This window comes from Callospermophilus lateralis, chromosome 4 (assembly GCF_048772815.1).
Source record: "Callospermophilus lateralis isolate mCalLat2 chromosome 4, mCalLat2.hap1, whole genome shotgun sequence".
Lineage (NCBI taxonomy): Eukaryota > Metazoa > Chordata > Mammalia > Rodentia > Sciuridae > Callospermophilus > Callospermophilus lateralis.
In genome coordinates, this window is record NC_135308.1 from 34573704 (window position 1) to 34600388 (window position 26685).

At 42.5% G+C, this 26685-nt stretch overlaps 1 protein-coding gene across 1 annotated transcript in view; it reads right to left on the minus strand.

Moving 5' to 3' along the window:
* Enpp6 (ectonucleotide pyrophosphatase/phosphodiesterase 6) overlaps positions 1–26418 on the minus strand; it is a 102803-nt gene extending 76385 nt beyond the window's left edge. Inside the window, exon 1 of the mRNA XM_076855261.1 lies at positions 26169–26418. Coding sequence (XP_076711376.1) covers positions 26169–26409 — 241 coding nt within the window. The 5' untranslated portion in view covers positions 26410–26418. The remainder of the gene's footprint in view (positions 1–26168) is intronic.
* Between the last annotated feature and the right edge of the window lie 267 nt (positions 26419–26685).

The window sequence follows — 26685 nt, forward strand, 5'->3', positions numbered from 1 at the left end:
CAGAATTATCAACACATCCTCTTTTCTGCCCAAACCCTGAAAGCAGTTGCCTCAGGAGAAACAAGAGGGCAAAAAGGCAGAATCTGGGCCTTGGCCTTGTGAGACACGTGCAGGACCTTGATTGCACCTGCTGCAGATAAAGTGGAGGAAGCAGGAGCAGGCAGGAAAATCACATTTGTGGAGAGCTGACATTTGTGAAAGGAGTTGGGGAAGGAAGAGAATGTCTAGAGAGGGCATCTGGAATTCTAGGGAAATTCCAGTCTGACTGATGGAGATCCTCGAGCCAAAGTCACTGATTAGAGGAGTGGGTCTGCACTAGACCCCCACATTCTTCAGTCGCTGCTCAGTTAAGCCTGGGAGAAGTGAGGCTTTGGCACCAACACGGTGAACTCAGTGGGGCAACAGAGGGGACTGTCCATTAACTCTCTTTCCTGTAGCAGAAGATCTGGGAAGCACATTGTCATGGCCACCATACTGCTTGTTATCTCTAGGACCTCATCGGCCACTCTCCTTTCTTCTGTAGCTAGGCTGGCTCCTGGCTGTTCTTCCAACAATCCCAAGCATGTGACTTTACCATTTCTGCTCCCCTCCAAGTGGCATGCTTTGTTCTCAGATATCTACGTGGCCAACTCCCTTACTCTCTTCAGGTCTCTGCTCAAAGTACATCTTATCAGAAAGGCATTTCCAGACCACCCTTTATAAAGCAGCACTTTCTGATCACTCTTTGTGCCCTTTACTTTCTCTAACTTTTTCTATAGAATGTAATATCACCTGGGCTGGGCATGGTGGCTCACGCCTACTATCTAGCTACGTGGGAGGCTGAGGCAGGAGGATTGTAAACTCAAGGCCAACCTGGGAAACTTAGTAAGACCTGTCTTAAAAAAAAAAAAAAGAATGAGAAGGTAGCTCAATGGTAGAGTGTTACCTGAGTCCCTGGGTTCAACCCCCAAGTACAGCAAAAAAGAGAAAATAGATCCTGGGACTGTATAACCACCTGACATTAATTATCTGTGACTATTTATCTGTCTGTAGCATTGTGTAAGAATTAAGTTTCAAGAGAGTAAAAACTTTGCTTTGTTCATTTGAATCTCCAGGATTCAGAAGACAGTAGATATTTTTTGAATCAATGAATGAATGATGAACACTGATATGCCTATTATGTCCACACAGAAAACACTCTGAAAATATTGTTTCATGAATGCACAAGCCAGGACTCATCCAGGAGCTGGGATACAGCTTGGGACAAGATAAAGTCCCTCCTCTCATGGAACACTCATTCTTTAATGAAAATAAGATTGATTATTGGATGCTAGAATCAATAATAGATCGTTTATGGAAGCAAAAATATCTTGTTACAAGTCCCTTTATGCTAACTTTAAAGGGGCATACTCTTCTAGAAGACCAAACCAGGAGAGAATGTAACATGACCATCGGTTGAACAAACCCAGGGGTCTTTTGCTCATATTCTTGTGTTTATGTTTCAATTCTAGAAGTCAAGTCTTGGTTTACATCGTGTCTGAAGTCTTTCCTAGTGGTGTCTCCTTAAGAAAATATTACCTGAGATTGGCTTCTGTGGGGTAAATTCCAAGACTTAGAAAGCAAACATTTAAAAAAAAAAACACCAAATCCACTCTATTTATCAAAATCAAACATTGTCCTAGGTTTGTGTTCCAAGCAAAGAAGGTAATTTCTTCACCAGCTGCTGTTTCATGACCCCCTTCCCCAGTATTATCTAAAGTTCTGGGAACCATGCGCTACTTGCATTGCGGGTGGGCACTTGACTGGAAGTTTCCATGTTGCTACTCTGCGTTAGCTGGAGGTTACTAGGAATAGCCTCCGTGGATCCACGGAAGGGTGTCTCAATGGAAGAGGTAAAGCGAGTTCAGAAGAAGCCACATGTGAGAGCTGATGTCAAATTGTCCCCAAGCTCTGAAAATTTAGGATCTGTTTAGTTTAAGGAGAAATTCCCAGGAGAAGAAAATCAAGAAAACGTATTGCCAATAAAACAGGCGAAGATTATTTCAAATTGAGACCTCATAAACCCACAAATGTGAGGTTCATTGTTAAATTGTTTGAAGCCTTCAGAGTGCTGAACGGCTACTCACAGCTATTTTTGCATTTCATCTGTTGTAATCAACCAGAAGAGGGACCAGTTTCCAGGTACAAGTTAAACTCTGGCCTTATTAGCACTTAGATTTGAAATTAAATAGATCTAAAAAGATGGTTAGGAGGTAAAATGACAGAAAAGGTCATTAAGCAAGCAAATATATTTGCCATTCTCTTAAAATTTAATATCCTGAACTTTCCATTTGTGACCCCCCAGGGTAGCCCCTCGGCTCTGATCTGTCAGTCTGTGTCAGGGCTGAGTCACAGAACTCAGAGGCTCTCTCTCAGCTGCCGAGAGAGCAGGGCTAAGCTAGGGGAATGGTTGGGAGTTCCTGTAATAAATGGTTCCTTGTGTCTACACCAGGGGATTTCTTATCTCTGCAGCTCTCCTTGACTGCCATGACTCTAGGTAGGGGTTACTCTTTTGTGGACCAGAGAAGGATGGAGTCCATTAGCTATTTCCCAAAAAGAATTAAACTTTGACCCTCAGGGACATTGGTAGTGAAGGAGGTGATTCTAAATAGAAATTTCTGGACTAGGTTGCTAACCCTCCCCTCCAAAATCCTACCTCAAACCAGGTCATTTTCCCTCTTTTTAAATCATAACTTTGAGTCTTAAGGAGAACTGAATTCGTGCTTTAAAAATAATTGTAGAAACACAGATGTCCTTTGCTACCCTACGCTGAGTTCTGGTTCAGTTCAGTGGCAATGGCTGGACGAAGGGCATAGGGGCAAGCAGCAGCCCTGCCTTTCTGTGGACAGAAGCAAAAATCAGAAAGATGCAAGAGGAAACAGACAGGAGTGATCCAAAGAGTCGAACCAAAAGAGGGTTCTGCAATAACATTTGAATTCACTCCTTGGAGTCCTCAGTCCCCTCATTAGTTTAGAAAAGAAGCTTAAGTCCAAAATGCTTTTTTTCTGAAAAAACAAAATTCAGCTATCTCTTTAGCCCAGACTCGAACTGGAGCCCCTTACGTTCAGATGCCACAGCTTTCCTCATAGGAAGATCTTCAAGAGACAGAAGAGGTGAGCAGCCCAGGATCTGCATGGGAATGTAGATAGGAAGGCAGTTCCAGAGACGGGTTGAAGGGTTGGATTTGGCAATGAACTAAGAGCGTATAAAACATGGCTAAGTCAAATACAAAGTAATCTTGTTTTGGCAGAAGCATTGCCTTTTTATTTCATGTTATTAAAAAATTCATATTCTCCTGCTGACCACGAAACCACCTGGAAGTAGCTCAGCTAACACAGGATACCTTCTACCTCACACCAAGTCGCCTGGGGGAGCTGCTCTTTCTGAGGACTTTTCCAGACTCTGGGTTATAATTGGCTTAAACTCCCAAACCTAAAATCTCTTGGGCAATACAGAAGAAGTTGTTTTAAGCCTTCAGAGTGCTGAGCTACTCACCAATCTGGAATTTCCTGAAAAGGTAAACTGTAAGAATTCATTCAGTGTCTACTTGCCTCTTGTAATATTTGATAGTATTTGTAAAAGACTTAATGACACCCATTCCTGCTTTGGGATCTTATTACCTATCCTTGGTTGGGTGTGGTCTGGCACTGGGGAGAAGAGGGTGAAGAGAACTGTAAAGCCAGCTCTGAGGTGACCTTTGTCACTTTCATTTGGATTTTTCATCTGCTGTTAAGACTAAAATCATCACCCTTGATAGATTGGCAGCAGGAATTCTCTTTCTCTTAGGGGATGGGGTGGGGAAGGACACGGTTAACTATTTAGTATAAAACACGTACAAGTAACTTTAAAGCAAAAGCAAAAAAAGACATTTACTGAGTTCCTACAAAAGTGTCAGGGAGCAAGAGGCAGGTTGGGAGGGATGTAAGGACCACCCTTGCATCCAGTCCCCATAACCAAGTACAATCAGGAGCAACCACACCAGAGCTGCCTCTTGGTGGTCTGGGTCAGCATCCCAGATGTGGCTTATCAAAAGAGCCCTGTTCAAACCGTCTCTCACAACTGTGTAGCCTTGGCGATGTGATATAAGTAGCTAAGTGTCTGAGGTTGAATCCTCTCTTTTATATTCAACCCCAGAAGCGCTTATTGTTCACATTGTCCATTGAAACACACAAAGGAGGGTTTAAAAAATAGTTAGCCATGAGGTTGCTCAGTCTGGAGGAAGCCTGGAAAGGCCGAGACTCGCGCACCAGGGATGTGCGTGTGGCAGGATCACCGCCCGAGGCACAGACGGCTGCACAGGACAGCGCTGCCCTGAGCAGCCCTTCCTTGGAAGCAGGAGGGAGGAGGCAGCACAAGGTCATGAAAGGAGCCCAGGCTTTTCAGTTCTTCCATTGATGAGTTCTGTGATCTTGAACAAGTAATTTAAGTTCTCATCTGTCAACTGAGAACAACTGTGACTGCCTTGCAGGGTTTTTGAGGATCACATTTGAAGGTGGGTAGCACTGAGCACAGCGCAAAAATACAGGAGATGTTTGGGAAATGTACATTCTGCTCCCTGGCTTCTTGTAACCAAGGAAGACAATAGGAGCACTGCAGGAATATAGGCCTTCCATTGTCTCCCGGATTCAGCCTCTACCACTCGGAGGTAGCCTGGTAAACATGCAGAGGGGTGGGGCTGGAGGCAGGACCTCTGCTCTGGTCCTCAAGTACTCACTTCTTGGCTAAGTGATCTCAGACAACGAAGATAACCTCTCTGGAGTGAAATTCCCTCATCTGTATAATGTTCTTATCTAACTCTGGAGATCGGCATAAAGATGAATTATCGACATTAAGATTAGAAAGGAAAAGTAATTGCATTCTTTTGCAGAAAACAGGATCTTGTATGTTCTTGGATGCAGAAAATCCTAAGAAATCCATAAAAATTAATACAATTACTTAGACTAGTTTTTAAATTTTAAATTAAATTTCAACATTTGGAAAAATATCAGGATTAAAAAATGAACATTTTTTAAAAGTTGTGTTTTATATACTGTAAAAATGAAATTAGGACCAGTCACAGTGGTGCACTCCTATAATCCCGGAGGCTGAGGCAGAAGGATCTCAAGTTTAAGATTAGCCTCAGCAACTTAGCAAGATACTATCTCAAAATTTAAAAAAGAAAAAAAAAATTTTAAAGGACTGGGGATTTAGCTCAGTGGTGTAGTACCCACTATGAAAATAAATATATAAATATTATGACAATAATTTCATTCACAACTTCAAAAGGAAAAAAAGTACTCAGAAATATTGAACAAAAATGTGCAAGACTGATACATAGAAAACTACAAAGCATTGTTGATATAAACTGGAAGGAAAATAAAAATAATTGGAAAGATATATATCCTATGTTCATGAATCAAAAGACAATATTATTAAAATGTTAATACTCTCCCAATTGATCTATAGATTCAATACAACCCCTATCAAAATCTCAGCTGACTTTTCTGCATAAATTGACAAGCTGGTCCTAAATTTCATAAGAAGAGACAAATAACTTAAAATAGCCAGAACAATCTTCGAAAAGAATAAAGTTGGAAAATTTATACATCCCGATCTCAAAACTTACTGCAAAGCTATGGTATTCATGGCAATATGATCCTGCACAAGGAAGGAGGGATAGATATAGATATAGATATAGATATAGATATAGATATAGATATAGATATATCAATGTCAGTGAAATAAAATTGAAAACCCCCAAATTTCAAAAAATTCACTGGGGAAATAATAGACTTTTCCATAAATGGTACGGGGGCAAATACCTCACACTATGCACAAAAAAATAACTCAAAATGAGTCACAAACCTAACCATAGCTAAAAGTATAAAACTCTTAGAAGAAAACATAGGTATAAATCTTTGTGATATTGGCTTAGGCAATTATTTCTTAGATATGACAGAAGAACTGCAACTGATAATAGAAAAATTGATAAATAGGATTTCATTAACATTAATGCTTTTGTACTTCAAGCACTCCATCAAGAAAGTGAAAAGACAACCCACAGCCTGGGTTGCAAATCGTATATCTCATAAAGAATTTATATCCAGAATATATAAAGAATGCCTAGTACTAAAAATAAAAAGCCAACCCACTTTTACAAATGGTTAAAAGGATTTGAAGAGACATAACTTCTTTGGGGAAAGTTATCAAATATCACATGAAAAGATGCCCCCAACATTGTTAGTCATTAGGGAAATTCAAATCAAAACCACAATTAAATGACACTGGATACCCCCACCAGAGTAGTTATAATAAAAAATAAAGTAAGTGTTGAGGCAAATGTGGAAAAATCAGAACCCTTACACATTGCTGGTGAGAATGTAAAATGGTGCAGCCATTTTGAAACAGTTTGGCAATTTCTCAAAATGCTGAACCGAGAATTTCTGTATGACCTAGGAATTCCATCCCATCTCCCCAAGAGAAATGAGAATATATGTCCACACACAGACCCTGTACACAAATGTGTACCACAGCATTATTGGCAATAGCCCAAAAGTGGAAGCAACTCAAATGTTGAACAACTGATGTATGGATAAAGTGTGGTCTATTCACACAATGAAAGACTTCTTGGAATAAAACAGAATGACATACTGATTCAACTTGGACGAATCTCAAAAGTATTGTGTTTAGTGAAAGAAACCAGACACAGAAGAATAGATAGATAGATAGATAGATAGATAGATAGATAGATAGATAGATAGACAGATTCTGTTTTTAGGAAATATCCAGCTAACCAGAGCAATGGCTGCATCTCATTGGGGGATTCTTCTTCTTGCCAAGGAGGGTGTAAACTGCCTGAAAATGTAAAGTCTAAAATAATTAGTGAAGAACAAAAGACTAAGAGTCAGAAATATATTTACAAAAGTGAAGCATCCAGTCCACGCAAGAGCTGGAACTAGACAAAGGAAAGATGGCTCTGGTGGCTTATTCAAGGGGTAAGTACACCAAAGGCAGGGATAAGGTTTCGAGGGCGGAGTCTTGGTTCCATGTCTTGCAGTCAGCAGGTTGATTGGCATCTTGGCAGGTCACACTCATCTCAGGTGCTGTCTGAGACATGGCAGAGCGGGATAGAAATTCACAATGTCCCTGGGCAATTGACCAGGGAAAATGTCCACTGGTCATTCCCAGAAACCATATGTTTTATCCACTGGGTTTTGATGCACGGTGACCCACACACAAGCCATGGAGGCTGGTGACATTCAGCAAAGGCAAATCTATAGCAATAGAATTAGTTGTTGCTTAAGGCTGGGAATAGGAATGGGAAGTAACTATTGGATATGAGGTTTCCCTTGTGGAAGATGAAGATATTTTAAGCTTATATCCTGAGGATGGTTGCACAGCTCTGAAAATATACTAAAATCATTGAATTATACTCTTAAAATGGATAAATCTTGTGTTATGTGCATTACACCTCAATAAAGCTATTAATCAATTTTTTACAGGTCAACTGAGATCACAACTATGTAGATCCATATATAAGACCTAATTAGCATATTGATGCCTAAGATCCACCAGATTCCCAGCTACACAGGCAAATAGCAACCCCCAACTCCTCTTAATGCAGAATTTACATCCAAATCACTGTCTCACCCTAGTGATCTCATAAACCTGCTGCTAATAAAAAGTCTATAACCTAATGACTTTCTTTTTCATTTCTTATTTTCTTTAACTTTTTTTTTTTTTTTAATAATAGTGACCTTCTGTTGGAAACTTTATTTTCCCTTGATCACTTTGACACTGCTGGAATCCTAAGTTTCATTTTAGGCCTTTGGTAGAATGATCTTTGATAAGTCTTCACATCTTCCTTGTCTCCTTTGACGTCTCTTCTTCCATATAGTACTCCCTAAATGTCAGCACTGTGTTTCCATATTGACCTCTTTCTCTTCTCTCACTGTTGTCTTCACAATGGGGCTCATATACTCACATAATTCTCCACTTCTATGAGCATGACTCCTAAATCTATCTTTAAGACTTCATGGCTGATAGAGAAATCACCATCTGAATGCTTGCAAGTGCCAAAGATATAAGAATATGAAGTACTGAATTAGATGCTATATTGAGATATTGTACTGAAATATTAGATAGCATATTTTCTCCCTATATATTCCCCTTGGTCATGGGTCAGGCAGGTATCCAGTTCCTTTGGTCTTTGAAGATATTATCATTTCGCAAACAATAGCTAATGTTTGAGCTCATTTGAGCACATCAGGTGGTGGTTTTTCTGAAGGAGAGGGGAGAAAGGTATATGCCTTTGACAGAAACCAGGAAAGGATGAAGGAAAGACAGGCTACAAAATTTTTAGGACCTGGTACAAAGTGAAAATGCGGGATTTATTGTCCATTGAAAACTTCAAAATGGTGGCAGCAGAGCATTAAACCAAGCACAGTATCCTTGTAAGCACAGGTGTGTTCTGCACAGGTCACACACCCATGAAGCTGACCCAGGTAGAAAGTTTCCTTCCCAGACTAGTGGGAACAAAGAAAGAATTGGCTGGTACAGCAAGAGTGGGAAATGATGAATTGGTTGGTGGAAGAATTCCATGAGGAGGATTGAGTCTGTGAGCTATAAAATGGGGACACACAGGGTTTTCTAGCCCAAAGCAATAGAGCCCATTTTGGGGAACCACGTGACCACCAATGTGGATCAATGACCAGGGCCATTGCCCTAAGTATTTGGAACAGCATACAACCCAAGGACCTTTGCATAACCTTCGGGGAAGAAGAGAAGCCCCCCCCCGTACAACCCAAAAGAAACTAAAACTGAATTTCCACTCAGCCCATTGGGATGGGGGTCAGTCCACTTTAGGTTTATTTATTTTTTTATTGTACAAATATATATAAACATAACATATTCCATTTGCACCATTTTTTAAAAATATTTTTTAGTTGTCAATGGACATTTATTTATTCATTTATTTATGTGGTGCTAAGGATGGAACCCAGTGCCTCATACATGCTAGGCAAGCGCTCCACCACTAAGCCCCAGCCCCAGCCCCACTCACACCATTTTAACTCTACATTTCAGGGGTATTTTTATATTCACATTTTTGTATGACCATCACCACTATCAAACTCCAGAACTTTTTTTTTCATCCCAAACTGAAAACTCTGGATCCAGTAAACAGTAACTCTCCATCCCTTCCCTGACCCAGGCCCTAGTAACAACACTTTTTCTTTAGTTCTCTGTGAATTTGACTATTCTAGGTAATTTCCTATAAGTAGAGTCACACAGAATTTGTTGTTGAAGTTTTACAAGTGTCTGGCCGTCTCACTTAGAAGAATGCTTTTACAAAGTACATGTAAGAAGACTTGAATTGGGTGTCAACATAATTTATATACAGAGATACAAAAATTGTGGTATATATGTGTATTAAGAATTGTAATGAAAAAAAAAAAAGACTAGCATTACCTTAGATTAGGTAGAGGGAAGTGAATGGAGGGGAAGGCAGGAGATGTGGGGATAAGAAAGATGGTAGAATGAAACAGACATTATTACTTTAAGTATATATGTGACTATATGACCAATAAGAGTCTACAAATATGTATACTCAGAAAAATGAGAAATTATATCTCATCTATGTATGATATATCAAAGTATATAAGTGCATTCTACTGTCATGTATAACTAGTTAAAATAAATAAAAATAAATAAATAAATTAATTAATTAATTAATTAAGAACCATTCATAGATTTAGGTTTATTTAAAGAGAGAGAAATGTAATATTTCTTATACACCCAAGTTCACAAACTTGGGTGTATAAGAAATATTACATACAGATTAATAGTCTTACCCTAAGACTATCTTAAATTCTTGTCTGATCCTGAGATGATTTTCTCTCTAATCCTCCCAATCCAATCAGCCCTACTAGTTCTCTCTCTATAGGGCCTGTTAAATTCTTGAACTCACATTCAAATTCTGACTCTGGAGACTTGACTCCCAGACTACCAGTCTCATCCTAGACTTGAGTGGTCTCCCTTGAGCCTCAAACCCACACTGCTCAGAAACATCTGAATAATCATCTCAGCCCACCTGTGGTACCCAAACTCTCCCAATCATTCCCATCTCCACACTTTGACTTGAGTTTTATTGCTAATTTGTGAGAACTTTACTCCAGGTTTCAACCTGCCTTAATCCTCAGCTTTACTCAAATAAATATCACCTCAGAAAACTTCCCTCTTTACCACATACAATAAACAATCTCCGTTTTCCCCATGTCTGTTCTAGTCTGTCCTATGATTATGATTATTAAAACACATATTAAGCCACACATGGTGGCGCACACCTGTAATCCCAGTGGCTTGGGAGGCTGAGACAGGAGGATCACAAGTTCAAAGCCAGCAAAAGCAAGGTGCTAAGCAACTCAGTGAGACCCTGATTCTAAAAATAGTGCTGGGGATGTGGCTCAGTGGTCAAGTACCCCTGAGTTCAATCCCTGGTACTCCCCCCCCCCAAAAAAAAAAAAAAAACTACATATTTATTGCTCCAACTTAATTGCAAGTTTGTCCAAGAACACAGGCCATTTTGAGAACAGCAGTTCTTACATAGCAGATGGTCAATACATACTTAAATGGATAATATTCCTATATGAATGCACCATATGAATATATGTGAACACTAGATGGTGATAGTTACCAAAACCCAGGGTTCAGCCAGAAAGCAGAAAAGGAGTTAGTCAATGGATGAAAATAATATTTCAAGGCCCTATCCAACTCTGAAATGTTACTAGCTCTTGGTCAAAGCCTTTGGAGGAAGGACATCTTACTTAGGCTTAAAAGAAAAAGTTAGGTGGAGGAAAGCTGGGTCTTGGGTTTGGGAGATGATGGGAGGTGATAGGCAGTGTCAGCAAAGGAAAGGCCTGAGAGTTGCAGGGAGGCCTGGAACAGAATCAGGGGAGTCAAATGGAGAGGGGAGAGGTCTTACTTTAAAGGCCCAATTCCACTGGGGGATTCCCAACTGGCTATCAGGACCCTGGTGATCCCCCTGTTGGAAAGTTAGGCGTTAATCTAATGTCCACTAAGGGAATGTCCTGGAGTGAATTTCCCAAATACCTACACAATTGGTTAATGAGTTCAAAAGAACAAACAGGTGGTTGAGAATTGGGTAACCGAGGTCACTCTTGTTTTCTTTGACTCTTAGTTTTTAGCTAGCTGCTATAACACATCTCAACAGAGACTGAGAGCAAATTCTCTGGAATGTTGTTGTCTTATCTGTTCTATCAGAACTTGGTGAGATTATGTAAGGAGCTTAAGGAACTGCAGCCAGCCTACAATTACCATCCACAGCATGAGGAAGTCGGGAGGATGGCTGAGTCCAAACTCCATATACAGCCTTCTGGGTGACTCCACCTCCTCCTTGACCAGGTTTTTTATGAAATCTACACACACACACACACACACACACACACACACACACACAGTGCTTGGAATCACACTTCCATTTTGGCTTGTGCATTTTGGTATATGTTAATGGGGATTAGGAAAGAGGCAAGAGCAACCTGGAGAAGCCCAGTCACAAAAGATCAGATTGAAGGAAGGAAGGAAGGAAGGAAGGAAGGAAGGAAGGAAGGAAGGAAGGAAGGAAGGAAGGAAGGAAGGAAGGAAGGTCAGAGTGCTCAGAACAAAGTTGAAAGCTTAGGCAAAGAAGTCAATCCAGGAAAGTAGGCTGTAGGTACTGGGAAAGAGTGCCTGGGCCTCCAGCCCCAATCATGGAGGGTAATCAGCCAACTGCTGGCCCCAACTCAGAGAACGGCACTGGTGTGGTCCTACTCTTAGCTGGCTCTTGGACTGGAATCCCAGGCCTCGGTGTCCTGTTCTGCACAATAAAACACAAGCACTGGTAGTATTTCTCAGGCATCTTCTGCTTTTTACATTTTGTTAATTCTCGAAGCCTCTTGGGAAACTTGGGACTGCGATAGAGTGGATTTTGTTACACATTCCCAAGCTCATTCACATAGTTTCAGCGTTATATTTTACATACACAAAGGCATGCTAAAATGGACTATGAAAGTCGTACTCAGAAATGTACAGCGAAGGGTATCGTGGTTTGGGGTGAGGCCAGCTGGCTCTGCTGCAGGGGAATGGGCCAGTCTGGGAATAACTGGAAGCTCAAATTAGATCTACCCACAGAGCCCAGCAAAAGCCAGGGATAGTCCAGTGTGCTGAGAAGTCCAGGATAACAGGCTGAACATGGCAATGGTGTCACTTTTGGCCCATGAGAAGCTTGCCCCAGTGTGGAGATGAGAGGAGGAAGCCTAGAGGCCTGAGGACTCCAACAATGCAGGATCCACAGACTAAATTGGGTCTATGGATACAACAAGGTAGTTTTCTGGAAGAGTGGAACTTCAGTCAGCTAATGGGGCTCAGCAGCAAAATCCTCCCCCCCAGCCCAGCCTAAGCTTCCACCTGGGCCCTGGACAGATGTCCAGTTACTGAAACTGAGCCAAGAAAGTTCAACAAACATGAATCAAGTCTCTTCTGAGCAAGAGACAGATGTGGAGATTGCCTGCCCTCTACTGATGCCCTTGAGGGACAGTAGACCAACAGCAAGCAGATTGCCGTGTGGACCAGCCAGGCTTGCCCAAGGGACCCATCTAGAGGATGGAAGCCCTTCAGAGGCTGCAGACAAAGTGGAGCCTCAGGCTTTCTTTGGTCCTGCTCTTCAGAGGGGCAGTGCTATGATGGTGATGTTCAAAGGAGGATGAGGATGGCAGCCTCCGCCTCGGTCTCCTGAGCCTGCGCTACAGACTGAGAAAAACACACACCAAGCCACAAACCTTTGCCTTGTGTCCACAAGGCTGGGAAACGTCTCTCAGAGGACCTTCAACAGGAAACCATTTCCCCTAAGTCCACAAGTTCGCGGGGGGGTGTGCTCAATCAATGTTGAATAAAAATATCTGCTTAACTAGAGATGAGCAAGTTCCATGGGAGACAGGTACATTTTCAATGTACTATTTCAAATAAATAATTCATAGTGTTCAAAAAGATAATGGGACATCTCTGTGCCATCTTTGTCTCTCATCCGTACAGTTGCCACCTCAATGGATGACCATAACTGCTGGTTTCTTTAACGGTATAGGTTTCCCTCCAACGGGCAAAATCTTCTTAGGGCTCTGACACGTGTCAGGAACAGATCACTGCCTCCCCGGCCTCCTAGTGGAGGCTGGTTGGACAAAAGGAGGGAGAGAGGCTGCCTCCACACCGTGGAGCATTTGTGACCAAAGACCAAAGGACAGGGGTGAAAAGTTTTCACAATGACTGATCACGTGCTCGTCACTGCTGGGCCATCTCAGGCCGAGTGATGTGGCAGCCTTTTCTAGGGGCTGCTGCAGTCAAGGGTGTAGACCTTGGTGTGTTCTCTGAGGCTGTCACACCTTCACAAGCTCCAACCCCAGTGTCAAAGGTTGCCAGCCTCCACCACAGGCTCAGGGATGGGGTGTCTTCTAGGCCATCTACTTTACAAAAGAGAAAAACAGTGCCCGGAGAGGGAAGGACGGTGCTCAAGTTCCCAAAGTCAGGGCGGGGTGAACCTGATGTTTTCATTAGTCTGGGTTACAAGGTGGAGGCTGGAGGGGGCTGGGGAGCATATTCCGGGGTAGACCTGAGGTCTGCTAGTGAGTGACTAAAGAGTACAGTATTTGAGGTTTTCTCCCCAAAAAACTATCTTTGTTCAAGTTCTTTTTTTTTTTTTTTTTTTGCCCTCAACCATAAAGCAGAATGTTTTCTCAAGTTCACCTGTGAAAGCCAAATCTTTATACATACAGACGATTTTTCAGGGAAAGCCAGACATGAGCTGCAGAGCCCGCAAGCTAATTTGTTTGATTTGTGTGCCGAATCTGGAAGAAGAGACTAAGGCACAGGGGCTGCTTTGGCAAACTCTGTGGGTGTCACAGGAGGACTTCCCAAACGTCTTCAGGCTAGTCCTTGTCATAGACCATCATCACCCAGTGCAATTTACTGCCGACCAACTGTCTTCATATGTATCAAACAGGTCAAATTGGAGTTGCTGTGATCACATGAGGGGCAAAGCTTTCAGAGTCTCACAGAGAGTCCCTTCCAGACTTCCTTTCCCTCCGCTCCTACTGTGGCCCCCCAAAATCTCCTTGGGGGGATGGGGTTGTGGCTCAGCGGTAGAGCGCTTGCCTTGAACATGCGAAACCCTGGGTTCAATCCTCAACACCACATACAAATAAATGAATAAAATAAAGGAATAAAAAAAAAAACTTAAAAAAAAATCTCCTTGGAACCTCACTACTATATTCTCAACACCTAGAATATCCCCAGCACACCGCTGGTACTCAATAATGCATAATTAACTCTAGGGCTTCACCTGCCCAAAAGTCTAATTTTTTTTTAAATTTTAATATTTATTTTTTAGTTTTCAGCGGACACAACATCTTTGTTTGTATATGGTGCTGAGGATCGAACCCGGGCTACACGAGCTACATCCCCAGCCCCCCAATAGTCTAATTTTAAAGCAACAAGATCTTCAGACTAGGAAGATGATGTGATTTATCCAAAGACCCAGCTGACAGTCGCGGAGTTGAGAGAAGGAACCCGGTCCTTGGACTCTCATTCCTAGACCCTCTGTGCTCTACCAGTGCTTCCCAACTGGCTTCACCAGACCCTTCGGTTGAACACCATGGAATGAATGCACAAGGCCACTCACAGCAGAAGGTGATTGGCCCAACCCATTCATGGACCAGCGCACAGGCTGGGGCGTTCCGCTGCAGACAAGTACATTCTCACAAGGACCTCTCTGATCGGGCATCAAAAGAGCAGCCCCAAAGAGCTTACTCTTGACAATACCTGGGGGGAGTTACTTTCCTCTAGGAGTAAAGTATCTGCAGTATTCCAAAACAAAGGTCCCTTAACGCCTTCGGCTCCTTGTCTCCCTGAGTCTGCACACACATGACTTCTAGACCTGTCTGTTGGATCTCTTCTCCTTGTTAGCAAAAGGGCTGGAAATAGGAGTTGGTTAAGATCAAGCCAAGTATCCACCCAGAGCCAAATGCTACACACAGGACCTGCAGGAGCCCCAGACCTGCACCAGGTCCTCCCTGGTTAGTCTGTGAACACAAAGGCCCTATTCACAAAAGGGGACTCTGAAATGTGAGTAGGTGTCGTTTAAAAAGTCTCTGAAGGAACCATTAACGTGCTGAGTCAGGCTCCCTCTGAATTAATTTCAAATGGCTTCAACTCATCTGGGGCGTAGTATTCAGGATGAAGCAGTCCAGAGTACAGCGTGGTTCAACCAAACTCCTGGAAGCTTTGGAAGGAGGCCTGTGGTCCTATCCATCAGTGGTTGGGCAGGACAAGGAGGATCAGGGAGTGATCGGCCAGGGTCTGTAAACCACAGAGGCCCCATGTGGGGGAACCTTCTGCAAAAGAGTTTGCTGCTATTAGAATCAAAGATTTTCACCACATTTTAAAGCTTTACCCACTACCCTCACCACTCCTGGCTTCAGGGAGGGAGTTTCTAGCAGCTGAACACCATGTAATAAGAACGCCCTGTTGTCGCCGTGGAGGCCAAGAGAAACACACTTTTTGAAAAGTGGCACTTCAGTGTAGAGAGGTCTGTTGATAGGAGCTGAAATAATGATGTGCCAAGAGACATTATTTTTGTAAATACTTACAACACATCTTTTTCTCGGGGCCTGATCTGGTTAGAGCTCTTTATGGCTTCTGTTCCCCTCCTCAGCCGGCTCCCTTAGGCAGCTAATTCAGGGCTCATTATAGAGACTGTGGTTTTCAGTAGGGAAATGGAAGGCTGCCTAGGTATCTCTGGGAAGTAAGTGTAAAAATTTAAACAAAAGTTCATGCAGATGAGAAGCCACATTTTAATTGTGTATCTGTGAGAAATATTCTCTACCAGCTGTGTGACAAACAGAGAGGTAGGAAGTGCACAGACTGTGGTCCTTTGGGACCTGAGGATCAATTTCACTCCTTTTCATGGTGATTCTACATGTTTCTGGAATTCTCCTTTAAAAGACTCTCTATTCCCCTCAAGGGCTAACTCCTGATGAATATCTTACTCAACTTGAAATATATTCTGATGAAAATTTATTTTCTCAAATAAATCTTACTGAGGCTGGGCCTGGTGGTGTACACTTGTGATCCCAACAGCTATGGAAGCTGATGCAAGAGGATCACGAATTCAAAGCCAGCCTCAGCAACTTAGTGAGGCCCTGAGCAACTCAGCAAGACTCTGTCTCTAAAGAAAATATTAAAAAGGGCTGGGGATGTGGTTCAGTGGTTAAGCGCCCCTAGGTTCAATCCCAGTACCAAAATAAATTAAAATAAAAAAGAAATCTCACTGAAACAAATAACCCTTCAAACTTTCCCACTTCTTCAAGCTTCTGCATATCTTGTAGTCTGGGGAAGGTTTCAAGCCCCCTTTTATTTCTTTCATATTCACTCCTCTGTCAATCAGCAAGTCCTAACTCAAAGGTGCTCTTCAAATTCAACCCTTCCTCTTCCCTCCAAAAACATGCTGGAGTGTTTGAAGTGGAAGAGGAGGGCAGGAGGAACTTGAACTGTCCTTGGTTCAGCTTTCAAAGTCTTCCATCATGTTTATTTTTTTCATTCTTTTTGTTGCTGTCGTTATTGTTGTTGCTGTTTTATAAACTCATCTCTCCGTAGCCCGCCAGCCCACACCCAAATGGTGAATGGGTTTAACAACTCTTCTGACTTGTTAAGATACACTTCTCTTACTTTGCCTGTGCTACGTCCCCAATATCATCACAGTCTGTATTGATTTGTTTATTATTTGTTTTAATATTTGACTCAAAATGCATCTACTAAACATCTCTCCAATCATTTTCAAGAGTTAATTCGAGATCTACTTCCTCCATCAAAATGGTCGATACCCTTAAAACTCACCTCCTTTCTCAGATGCAGATTCTCTCTACGCCATTCATTTAAATTATATAACACCCAGCTTTGAAATATCTCTTCTATTGATCTATTATCACTTCACCCTTAAATTGCTATTTGATATTTCAAGTGTTTTGAAAATCTTTTTGCCACCCATCTAAATTTTTTAAGGACAACAAGACCTACAAGTTTCTTACAAAATGCAACTAATATCAGTTTAGTGTCTGTGACACACTACACTCTAGTTAAAAATAAATAAATCTTGGCCCTCTCTCTGGGAAGAATTGTACACGCCTGAATTTTTGGCATCAGGCTTGGCAAAGTGATTTTCTTTGGCCAATGAAATGTGAGCAGGTGTGATTTGAACCAACTGGGAGCAGAAGTTTTTAAACTCTAGTATAGTGTTCTGCCATTACCCTTTTGCTTCTTCATGTGGGCTGTGTGTCTCATTTGCAGTTGCTTATTTCCAGCCTGGGTCCCAGAATGAAGAGAAAGTGGTATAGAGTTGATTACCAAAGGCCATTTATGTGAGGGAGAACTAAATTATTCTAAGTCTCAGATACAGTCTCAAATTGCTTATCTAAACTTACTGATTACATGTGTAACATGCATAGTTTTAGGAATAATAATTTTATTTTATTTTTTTACTATTTAAATAAATTTTTAAAAAGTATTTTTTAGTTGTAGGCGGACACAATACCTTTATTTTGCTTATTTATTTTTATGTGGTGCTGAAGATATAATCCAGTGCCTCACACGTGCCAGGCAAGCACTGAGTCCTTTGAACCACAACCCCAGCCCCTGAATAATAATTTTATACAAGTCTATTGGGTGAGTTCGGCTTTCTCCATCGTACTAATAAAAAATATTAACACTTGAAAGAAGCTGTTCAAGTCCTGAAAGTTAAAAAGTGGCAAACTAGATTAAACTGGGCTTTCTGTAGCAAATCCATAACTCTTTCCACTACACCATGTGTTCTGGGTTGAACTGTTTTGTCCCAAAAAGGTATGGTCAAGTTCTAGTCCTCGGTAGCTACCAATGTGACCCCATTCAGAAATAAGGTCTTTGCAGACATAATTGAGATGAGTCATTAGAGTGGAACCAAATCAATATGTCTGGAGTCCTCAATGAAGAGGGGAAAATGTACAGAAAGAGGCACACAGGAAGAAAGCCACGTGACAATGAAAGCAGAGATTGCGGTGACACATCTATAAGCCGAGGAACACCAAAGATTGGCAGCAACCTAGAAGCTAAGAGAAAAGTATGAACCACATTCATCCTGGAGCCTTCCAAGAGAGCATGGTGCTGCTGACACCCTGATTTCAGACTTGTAGCCCACAGAATACTCAGAATAAATTTCTCTTGTCATAAGCCACCCAATTGGTAGTCCTTTGTCACGGCAGCCTTGGGAAACTGAAATACCATGACTGCCTGGATTTCAGGGCAGAAATCACCAGGAACTCTAGGTCAGTCTCTATACGGGGATGGAAATGGCCCATCTGAAGCCCTTCGTTCCTCCATGGGCCGCCTAGTGTCACATGGTCTGTGTCCAATCTCTTTTTCCTATAAAGATACCAATGATATGGGGTTACAGCCCACCCGAATGACCTCATTTTACTTCATTAGAGACCCTCTCTCCTAATCCAGTCACATTCTGAGATATTAGGGTTAACATGCTAATGGGAATTTCAGGGTGCACGGAAGCCAGCCCATAACAGCACCTCATGTTTTCAAATGTCTGAGGAGCTTCTCATGATGCCTGCCTGCACAGACTGCCACATAGGCAACCTGGGATGGAGGCTGAGAACCCCAAAGTGCCTGCCTCTGCAGGACCTTTAATGAGTCAGTCCCATTCCTACGTCTGACAGCCAGGACCACATAAAACTAGGCCTTTGCTCCCCTCTCGAAGTTCTTTGCATTGGTTCTGAACTATCTGCCTCCTTCCTTGCTTTGCTGTTGTCTGCTCTCTTGGCCGAGGCAACCTTGCCCATAGTTAGGTTCTCCTAACCCTCTTGCTGCCTCTTTACAGTCAAAACTTAAAACAAAACTGAAAGACATTTTGAGATATATACGATTATTTGAACCCAAGGCCCCGCTACAACTAAAAAGTAAATATTTAAAAAAGTGGCGGGGGGGGGGGGGGCGGGGGCTGGTTGTAGCTCAGGGGTGGAGCGCTCGCCTAGCACGTATGAGGCCCCGGGTTCGATCCTCAGCACCACATAAAAATAAACAAAGTGAAGATATTGTGCCCAACTACAACTAAAAAATAAATAAATATTTTTTAAAAAGATTATTTGACATAAAAGGCAATCACTGGTCTGGGATTATGGCTCAGTCCTTGCCTCGCATGCACATAGGCCCTGGGTTCAACCCCAAGCACCACACACACACAAAAAAAGGCAACCTCTTTACCTAAGTGGTTCTTGATTGCTTTCACATGAGTAAAGCATAATTTTAGCTTTTTTTTTCTTCTCCTTATTAGTTTAGGAGTAGCTAAAATCAAAGTGATAACCACTTCTCTGAAATTCTGAATGCTTGAATCATTACTATAATGCTTCTTTACAATAATAAGTGTTTTAGTTTTTTGTTTCTTTTTTGAGATACCGGGGATCCAACCCAGGGTTGCTCTACCACTGACCACATCCCCAGTTCTTTTTATTTCTTCATCTGAGACAGGGTCTTGTTAGGTTGAACAGGCTGGCCTTGAGTTTGTGATCCTCCTGCCTCAGCCTCCCAAGTAGCTGAGATGACAGACATGCCCCATTGTGCCTGGCTTACTACAATAAATGTGATTTGGAAAAGATAGGAATAAGCAAACAAATTGGTGTCATACGAAAAACAGGGAAAGTAAGACAATAGAGCATGATGTCGTGATGAGAGGCTATTTTAGTTTGTGTGGTCAGAAAAGCACATCTTGGATCTTTCTGGGGAAAAAGCATTTCAGCTAGAGGAAGCAGAGAGCTCAGTGTCCTGAAGTGGGGGACACTCCTTGGCCCGGCAGGACACCAAATTGTGTAATGTGAGGCAGCCTGGGGAAGAGTGGTCGAGAATAAGGTCAGAAAGGAGCTGGGTGAGTGTGTGGGGAGAGATCTGTAAAGACTTTCAAATTTTCTTGTAGTGAGAACAGAATCCCTTGGAGGATTTGAACAGAGGAAGGACATGAACAGACACGGGTTTTATGAGGATTGTTCTGGTACTTCCATGGGGAACAGACTGTAGAGCACAGAAGGTGGAAGAGCCAGAGCAGGGAGAGGCTCCAGGCTTCTGGGGAGGTTTTGGACAGGTGGGAGGTGGGAGAAGTAGAGGCTTTGGAATTGACCTTGACTAGGGCTGTAAGAGAAAGAAAGGTTAGAAAGATGAGGTGGAACCCATAGACGGGACCTTGCTTTGCTATTGTCTGCTCTCTTGGCCGAGGCAACCTTGCCCATAGTTAGGTTCTCCTAACCCTCTTGCTGAAATAAGAAGAAACGGAGAAAGAGGAGGGTGTCCTGGAACTTAGGTGGGCTCTCAGGAAAGAGGAGCATGCCCTGTGCCCAGTGCTGGTCCCGGGCAAGGAAATCAAATCAGAGGATGGTCCCTGTCTTACTAGGAGGTCACCATAAAAACAGAAGCCTGGCTGGCTTTGGAATAAGAGGGAAGGGGAGGCGAGGAAGAGAGCACACCTCTATGGCACATCAAATATAGATCATTTATTTGAGGAGGTATCTAAATCTAAAGAAGCTAATGCACAGTGGTGAAGGTCCCCGTGTCAATGCTGATCTTGGGTTTGGAGAAGAGATGGAGCCAGAGAGACCATCTCTCTAGCCCCTGGTCCTGTGGGTGGGTTTACGGGCACCTCTCCCTGAAACTGAATTCTGCAGAAGGCTGGGGATATAGACTTCTTTCACACAATGATTGGTCCAGTACTTTCTACATGGATTTCCTTTGGTCCAAGTGATGACTGGTTTTAATTTAAATCAGATATTTTCTTAAAAGTAGGGGGAAAGCATACCATACTTATACCTGGTAGTCTCGTACTCCAGAAAATTAGGTCCTTGATATCTGCTAAGATTTTACATCCCAAGTAATTTCTAGGAGCATGATAGGAAATGCACTTGCACAAATATTAAGTCTGAGCCATTAACATCCTGGTTTTTGCTTTGATGCCCATGCAGAATTAGTAAAGTACCATAATTCAGGCTGGGGTCGTGGCTCAATGGTAGAATATTTGCCTGGCATGCATTAGGCCCTGGGTGTGATTCCCAGCATAGGAGAGAGAGAGAGAGAGAGAGGAGAGAGAGAGAGAGAGAGAGAGAGAGAGAGAGAGAGAGAGAGAGAGAGAGAAGAAAGAAAGAAAGAAAGAAAAAAGAAAGAAAGAGAGAGAGAGAGAGAGAGAGAGAGAGAGAGAGAAAGAAAGAAAGAAAGAAAGAAAGAAAGAAAGAAAGAAAGAAAGAAAGAAAGAAAGAAAGAAAGAAAGAAAGAAAGAAAGAAAGAATCGTTGTTCAGGCTCTCCCTGCCTTCTGGACTGGTCCTGGGGAGACCTCTGTCCTGGGTCTCAGGTCACAGGCACAACGTTCTGGCCACCCCAGGCAGGCACAAGTCACAGCTCAAAGCCTGCAAGAGAACCAGGCTCCAGATACCTACCCTCCCATTTCAGCTCTGAATTGACATTCTGGGGTGTCTCAAAACACCCCACCTCCATGCCTTTTATTTATTAGTTTTAAAATGTTGAGATGAGAATTATTTTATACCAAATTTATTCCAGCATATGTTCATGTCCTGGTAGATTGTTTGCCGTAAAGATAAAATTCTCCCTGCTATTCAGGACACTTATGGGCCACTTCCTCCAACTTCTTAACCAGAAGTGTTTCAGAATGTCAAACAAATGCTGCCGTCAGCCTTAGCAAAACAATACTAAGCTGTGCTGCCTCCAAATATATGCAGCCTTTTCTCTTCCCCATGACTGGATCCTCCACCAATTTTATGTTAAACTTCACTAAATCAAATATGAATTTACCCCCCAAAGAGAGAATAACTTTACAAAAAGATCCACAGTTAAAACAGAAAGCATTCCAATGGCATATAAACTGTGGTTTCTCTTTTTCATACCAAGGATGAAACCCAGAGGTACTTAACCACTGAGCCACATCTCCAGCCCTTTTTTTATGTTTTTAGAGAAAAAGTCTCACTTAGTTGCTGAAGGCCTTGCTCAATTGCCCAAGGCTGACTTTGAACTCACCATCCTCCTGCCACGGCCTCCCAAGCCACTGGGATGCAGGCATGCACCATCATGCCTGGCTAAACTGTGTTTTTATTTTTGCTAAAACTAAGTTGATCCACCCACAGCTCATCAGAAAGAGACCTTATGCATAAAATTAAGACCTAATTTTGGGGCTGGGGATGTGGCTCAAGCGGTAGCGCACTCGCCTGGCATGCGTGCGGCCCGGGTTCGAACCTCAGCACCACATGCAAACAAAGATGTTGTTGTGTCCGCCGAAAACTAAAAAATAAATATTGAAAATTCTCTCTGTCTCTCCCTCTCTCACTCTCTCTTTAAAAAAAAAAAAAAAAGACCTAATTTGTACCATATTTGTGCTTGTTTATCCCAGCATAGATCCCACACCCAAAATGCTTCCTCATGCTACACTGATGTCCAAAGATGCTCTCCTCTTCTCCTTTCTCTATAGCATTTGGGGAAACTACTCCTTGATCCTTCATGCTCGAGTTTGCACACCACAGACTGAGTGGCTTCAACAACAGAAATTCATTTTTCACCTTGTCATTCTATTTAGAGTCTTAGTAGGTATCTATTTCTTCTCCCTCCTCAATTTGAAGGCCTTGTTTGATGATTCGATGTCCTCAGCAATCAATTGCTTGATGAATCTTCTTGATCACTATTGGAGATTTTGTTCACATTAGTCTTAATATAAACATATTTTGAGGAAAACAGCTAATGGTTTCATGTCAGTGACTAAGATGGATGTTTTCCAAGGTTCCTTACAAGTACGATTGCTGGTTTCCCATCACCATCCACATAACTTCCCTATGAAATTCTCCCTCTCAAGGAAGTTTCAGCCATTTGATAAATTTATACAAAAGGCCTCTGGCCTCCCAAGAATAATGGATTAGTCTGATGGTTTTGTTTTTGTTTTTTGTTATAGAAAAATACCTGAGATTAGGTAACTGTATAAAGAAAAGATATTTATTTACTTTATAGTTCTGGAGACTAGAAGCCCCAGATTGAGTGGCTCTATTGGTTTGGCCTCTAGTGAGGGCCTAATGGCAAATGGCATCATGGCACCATGTGGGAGGAAGAAATCACATCTCCAAACAGGAAGCCAGAGAACAGTCAGGGGTCAGGTTCAGGCTTTTGTAAACAACTTGCTCTCACCAGAACTCACAGATCCCACAGAGCTACCTTCATTCCTTCTGAGGGCTGGTCTCCCAATAATTTAAGACCTCCCAGGAGGCTCCACCTCTTCAAGGTTCCACACAATTTCCCAGCATCACCACACAAAGGACCAAGCCTCCAACACATGAATCCTTGGAAAATAAATCACATCCAAAGCACAGAAAGGGACCAGCCCTAACTTTTTAAAGTTCCCTATGCATTTCTTACTTTTAATGTCTGCATCCAGTAGCATATAGAATTCTGGCCTGATTAGGACCTGAGCAATTCATTCCATTTTATTTTACAGCTATGGAAACAGAGGCCCAGAGCAGTGTAATGTCCTACAGAAGTCTTCCTTGCAAAGACTCCAAGCAAGTTCTCCTAGCTCCAAGGCCAGCATTTCCCCACCCCAGTAACCCATCACTCCTCATCCTGTAGCAAAGAGAACGCACAGTGGTTCATGTAATGAAGTGTGACCATATCCTCTCTTGTGAATTCTGCAGAACTTGAAAACAGCATATCTTTTGGTACCAAAAAGATCTAGTATAACAATTTGGTTGATTCATAAAATGCTCAAATGCTCAAACCATATGTTTAAGTACAATTCCCAAAGGATATATTCTTCCTTATATTTTATTTTTTTAGAAAAAGGAGTTTTTCAACATCAGGTAGAAAAATAAGTATGGTTATTGGGGGGAAAGAATTTAAAATTGATTCCCGAGTCTGTTCCAGGATGGTGGAGATGATTTTAGTTTCAGGCCCTGCCATCTTCTTGCCTGTAAATTCTGCCTCAAAACTGTGAGTTTGCTCAGCAGGTACAAGACAAATCACACCCAAAGACATTTGTACGTAGTAAACACGAGCCAGCTAGACAAATCTGTGTACCATATTACTTCTACAAAAAGTGGACAAGTCAATTTATATACCAAGCCGACTTTCAAATCAGATAATGCATATTTTCCATTTAAAAATATGTAGACATAACATGTACAGAGAGCTTGTGGCCTCCCCAAGTCAGCCCCCGGTTTGAAAGTGAAGGGGTAGATCTTTGTCAGACACTCATGGAAACTGTCCCAAGCAAGGGCTCTTCTCTCCTCAATAGACAATGGAAAATATCCAAAGCCTGAGAAGAAGGTGTCTCAGTGTGACAGAGACTTTGTGCAAATTATTCCTTGTGCCAATATCAGGAACGTAGATCTAAATCACAAAAGGCCGTGTCACGGGCTTGGTTTCTCTGAGGCGTTGTGATGGTCTTTTCTTTCTTACTGGAGTCTGCCTGTCTCAACTGCATTCTGTTCATTTTCCATTGCAATTGAGAAAAGCTGCACGTGGCAGTTTATGAATCCCGCCTCCCAACAAGGCTCTGATGGACAACTGGAGTGGGGGCGGTCTGGGTGTGTGAAACTCCCTGCATGGAACTGAAGTCGGGTTGGGACATACAATTACATCTATGTGTGACCCAGCAGCCTGCAAACTGCTTCCCCACAAGGGGAGAAGCTCGCCAAGTGAGGACCAGAGAGGCTTTTGTTAATTATGTTTATCTTAGAGACTCGTTGTTTGTCTATTGGGAGAAATTAAAAAAAAAAAAAAAACAATAAATAAATTCTTTCCTGGTGCACAGTCTGATCTCTTTCTCTTTTCCCATGTCTTCATCTCTAATTCTCCATAGGATGGCTTCCCTTTAATTTGGGGCATCAGTGTATATCATTTTTATGCAAACGTGTATATAATACCTACATGCAAAGTCAGATATTCCAGAATTGCCATCCCCTTTCTGTTAGCATCATTTCTTAGGTTCTCCTTGAGTTCTGAGTACCTAGCTCAGGATATCAATCCATATCTCCAGACTCCTTTGGCTTTGGTGTTCTGTTGAAAGCTATAAAGACATTTCAGCCTTCTCCTCCCTTTCTGTTAACATAATTTACAAAGTTCTCCCTGGGTTCCAAGCACATAGTTAAGTTCTGCATAACCAGTAATAACAGTGCATTCTTAAAAACCTCCCTGGATAGTTTGCTAAATTCTTTCTGAGAACCTCTTGCTGGCCCTTAAAAAGATTAGCTGAAAAACAAACCAGAAGCTGGGGGGTCCCACTACATGAGCAGAAAGAGGGCTACACATACTTTTGCACGGACAGAGGATTGGTTCATTGACACATTTGGAGCTCGGGCAATTCCAGACGGAGGCTGCCTAAACATGACCCAAGGCAAATCCACCTTCCCCAGCCCAGGCAGTCTGGGTTAGCTGGATTTTTGTTTGTTTTCTCAAGGTTGCATTTGTTGGCTTGCTTGCTTTTTATAGATGCTGGAGGTTGAAAGGGAGGAATCTCAACTCTACAATTCTTTTGGTCTCTATGTCATTTCACCTGACCCAAAAAAGGCAAAAGAGGAAGAAATGGCATTGCTAAGTAACACCAAAGGGTGTGACCTAAAAACGCTTCCAAGTCTCCCAGGAACTCTAGGACTTTCCTCTGAGGAGTCTCATGGGTTATTTCACAGTCTAACCTGTTGGTAAACCAGCTAACATAACTCAAGGATGACAGGCACAGAGCAAAGGACAGAAGGAATTTGGCATTGGCACATAGAGACCTGCCCATTTCTTGCACTTGAACTTAGAAACTCAGGGTTAGCTAGAACTTTGATTTGTGTTAACAAATAATCACTTTTTAAATCGCCCCATATCGTTGATTGCTATAGTTCTCTTTTCCACCCTGAGGATCCCAAACAGGTCCTTGGGAGAATTTGGGGGGGGGGGGGGGTGAAATACAACCGTGGGGGGGCGTATCTTAACCAAGAACAGATTCTTGTCTATCTTTGGTGTCCTGCTTGACTCTAGACCTCCCCTCCCTCCAAGAGGGTGACACAGTACTCACCAGTCATCAGGGTGTAGTAATTGGGATAGGAGAGGGTAGGAAAGTCAGGAGTCAGGTAATCCACTTTTACTCCTCTGCTCACAATCTCTTGGAAACCAGGCAATGATTCCAGAGCCTCATCGCTGATGTAGTCCCAGCGAAAACCATCCAGTAGAAACACCAGGAGCTTCCGGCGGGCAGAGGCTGGCTGAGCCAGGCTGAGCCCAAGGACCAGCAGAAGGGACCCCAGCTTCACTGCCATGCTGCCAGGAGCCTGCCAGAGCCCGGCACAGCCGTCCCCTTGCAAAGACTGAGGATGGAGAATCTGTAGCTATTCTCTCTTCTAGGGGCTGGACCTTGAGCTAGCTGCTGGCCTTCCTGAGCCAAGTTCACTTTCAAAATTTAAAGGGACAGCAACCCCTTTTAAAAACATCCCTGCTCACCCAACAAAGTCTAGAGACCCAACTCCCATCAGATAAGCTGGGTTCCCAAACAACCCAGAATTAGCACCCGAGGAGGGAATGCAGTCATTGTTTTT